This window comes from Pteropus vampyrus, unplaced genomic scaffold (assembly GCF_000151845.1).
Source record: "Pteropus vampyrus isolate Shadow unplaced genomic scaffold, Pvam_2.0 Scaffold1000004230, whole genome shotgun sequence".
Classification (NCBI taxonomy): Eukaryota; Metazoa; Chordata; class Mammalia; order Chiroptera; family Pteropodidae; genus Pteropus; species Pteropus vampyrus.
In genome coordinates, this window is record NW_011918632.1 from 1 (window position 1) to 2,063 (window position 2,063).

The following is a 2,063-nucleotide window of genomic DNA, read 5'->3' on the forward strand; positions in this document are numbered from 1 at the left end:
TCACTGACCTTCCCTTCCCCCGCTCCTTCCTGTCTGCAGGTGGTTCTTCCTGGCACCAACAGCCCTGCCGTCGCTGTCCCTCCGTGAGAGCGGAAGCAACACCCTCATTTGTACTCAACGGAATGTGTGGCCTGCGTCGCACTGGGAAGGCCAATGCTGTGCGCTCCGGCTGAGCCAGGTACATTCCCAGCATAAGATTCCTTTGATTTTCAGTGAACTTGTGGATGGAGGACGAGAGGGGGCGGTTCTTGGGGGGCTGGGGTTTGCAGCAAGACATCCTGTGTCAGGAGTTGTGAAGGGCTGTGCTCGAGGCCTCCATGATGTCAGCACTGGGCTCCGACCTCCCATGAGGACACGGTGCACCCCGGGACCTTTGACACCCAGGGGTCTGAGGGGCCTCGGCTCTGGGGAGGAGCTGGGGATGTACGGCTGTCCCCCCGCCTGATGCTTCTGCGGTTTTGCCAGCAGCTCCTGTGGCAGCGCCCCTCAGGTGGCCGTGACCATGGCGGACAGAGCGCAGGCGCCCACCCAGGCGGGGCCGGGCGACCGCTCCTACACGTACACCGAGCTCCTGGCCATCTCGCGGCGCTTCAGGCAGAACGCCAACGAGCTCATGGTCTCCTGGATCCTGCGGGTGTATGACCAGGGCGGGGCGGCCCTGGCCCTGAGTTCGCGGGATCTGGCGCTGCTGGGCGACCTGACCGGCGACGCCGTCTTCAACTACCACTGCAGGGGCCTGCGGGGCGGCTGCCAGGCGCTGCTCACCTGGCTGCTGCTGGCCTGGCGCCAGCGCTGGGAGTCCTTCGTGCACTGTGAGGCCACCGAGCTGCCCTTCCGGCCCTGGACCACCATGGAGGAGGGCATCCAGCTGGTGCGGGAGCTGGGCATCCTCAAGTGGATCTACGGCGAGTCACACTCGCCCCCCACCCCGGGCCAGGAGCCCCAGCGCCCACCGGAGGACATGCCCTTCACACAGGGCCTGCAGCGGCGCCTGCTGACGGCCGCGCCCTCCGAGCTGTGGCTGTCGCTGGTCAGCCTGCTGGTCAAGGACATGACGGTGCTGCAGGCCGTGATGGAGATCCAGACCATCGCCAGCATCGGCCTGCTCTGGCGCCACAACCAGCCTGGGCGCGTCAAGCTCACACTGGGGCCAAACCCCACGCGCAAGGACCTGCTGGACTGGCTCCTGCGCCACGGCGTGCCCCGGGAGCGGGTGGACCGGCAGCCCACCAGGGTCCTCCTGGACTTGTACATCAGGGAGGCCAAGCGCGGCCGCAGCCAGCCGGCCCACGCGCCGGCCGAGCAGCCCCCGCCACCTCCCTACTCCGACCAGGCCTGCGGACAGAAGCCACCGGTGCACCGCGACTAGGGGCCCGGAGGGAGCCTGGCTTCCAGGGCAGCCGCCGGCAGGGAGCTGGACCTTGGAGATGCAAAGCCTTAGTCAGCGTCCCGAGGGTCCCCAGCAGGACTGAGGCACCGCCCGCCTGTTTTTGAGCCCCTGCTGGGCATGCCACACACCCCCACAGCATGTTTGAGGAGCTCAGAAGACTCAGGTGTCCTCGGCCTGAGCTAGTGGCAGGGAGCGAGCTGGCTGGGGCACGGTGGCTCTTAGCGACCCCGGGGCATGGCCTTGTACCTCGTTCAGTCTTACATTCCAGCCCAGGGTGCATGGTAGGTGGCCTCCCACCCTCTGCCCCATGGGCCCCACAGCACTACAGGCCAAGGGGGGAACCCCGTGGCCCGCCACACGAAGGCATCTGGCATTTGTGCCCTTTTTCTTGATGTTGTTTTTAAGCGTTATTTTTACTTAACACTAAACACGAACAGCACTTTGGTTTAGGGGCGTGCGCTCTTTCCTTACGGCTTGGCGGTGCCTCTCTCTCTCTCTCAAAGCAGACTTCTGCTGTTCGCTGCCTGGGTGAGCAGTGGCCGACCCCATCTGGTTTCTGTAGCTGCTCATGTGACTTCCCACTAGTGTCTGTCACGTCTTGGTAAAGGGCATTGGAGCCAAGAGTCACAGCCTTGTGAGGACAGGCAGCCCTGGCAGTCAGTGCTGGGCATGA

At 65.0% G+C, this 2,063-nt stretch overlaps 1 protein-coding gene and 1 non-coding gene across 4 annotated transcripts; both read left to right on the forward strand.

Moving 5' to 3' along the window:
* Positions 1-7: 7 nt before the first annotated feature.
* On the forward strand, positions 8-1,838 carry LOC105311469. Of its 3 annotated transcripts, none has more exons than XM_011387458.2 (2): positions 8-178; positions 457-1,838. In XM_011387458.2, the coding sequence occupies exon 2, from the start codon at positions 503-505 to the stop codon at positions 1,367-1,369; it is 867 nt and encodes a 288-aa protein (XP_011385760.1). In that variant the 5' UTR covers positions 8-178; positions 457-502; the 3' UTR covers positions 1,370-1,838. The 3 variants fall into 3 exon arrangements, with proteins under 3 accessions (XP_011385760.1, XP_011385759.1, XP_011385758.1); XM_011387457.2 differs by having other exon boundaries at positions 466-1,838; XM_011387456.2 differs by having other exon boundaries at positions 469-1,838.
* Positions 310-399, forward strand: LOC111735617. The gene has a single exon (XR_002778873.1). It is a non-coding gene; the product is annotated as a small nucleolar RNA SNORD88 (small nucleolar RNA).
* Positions 1,839-2,063: the final 225 nt, after the last annotated feature.

Bases quoted from the DNA above. Each gene is read 5' to 3' on its own strand.
- LOC105311469 (XM_011387458.2), top strand. From the start codon at position 503: ATGGCGGACAGAGCGCAGGCGCCCACCCAGGCGGGGCCGGGCGACCGC.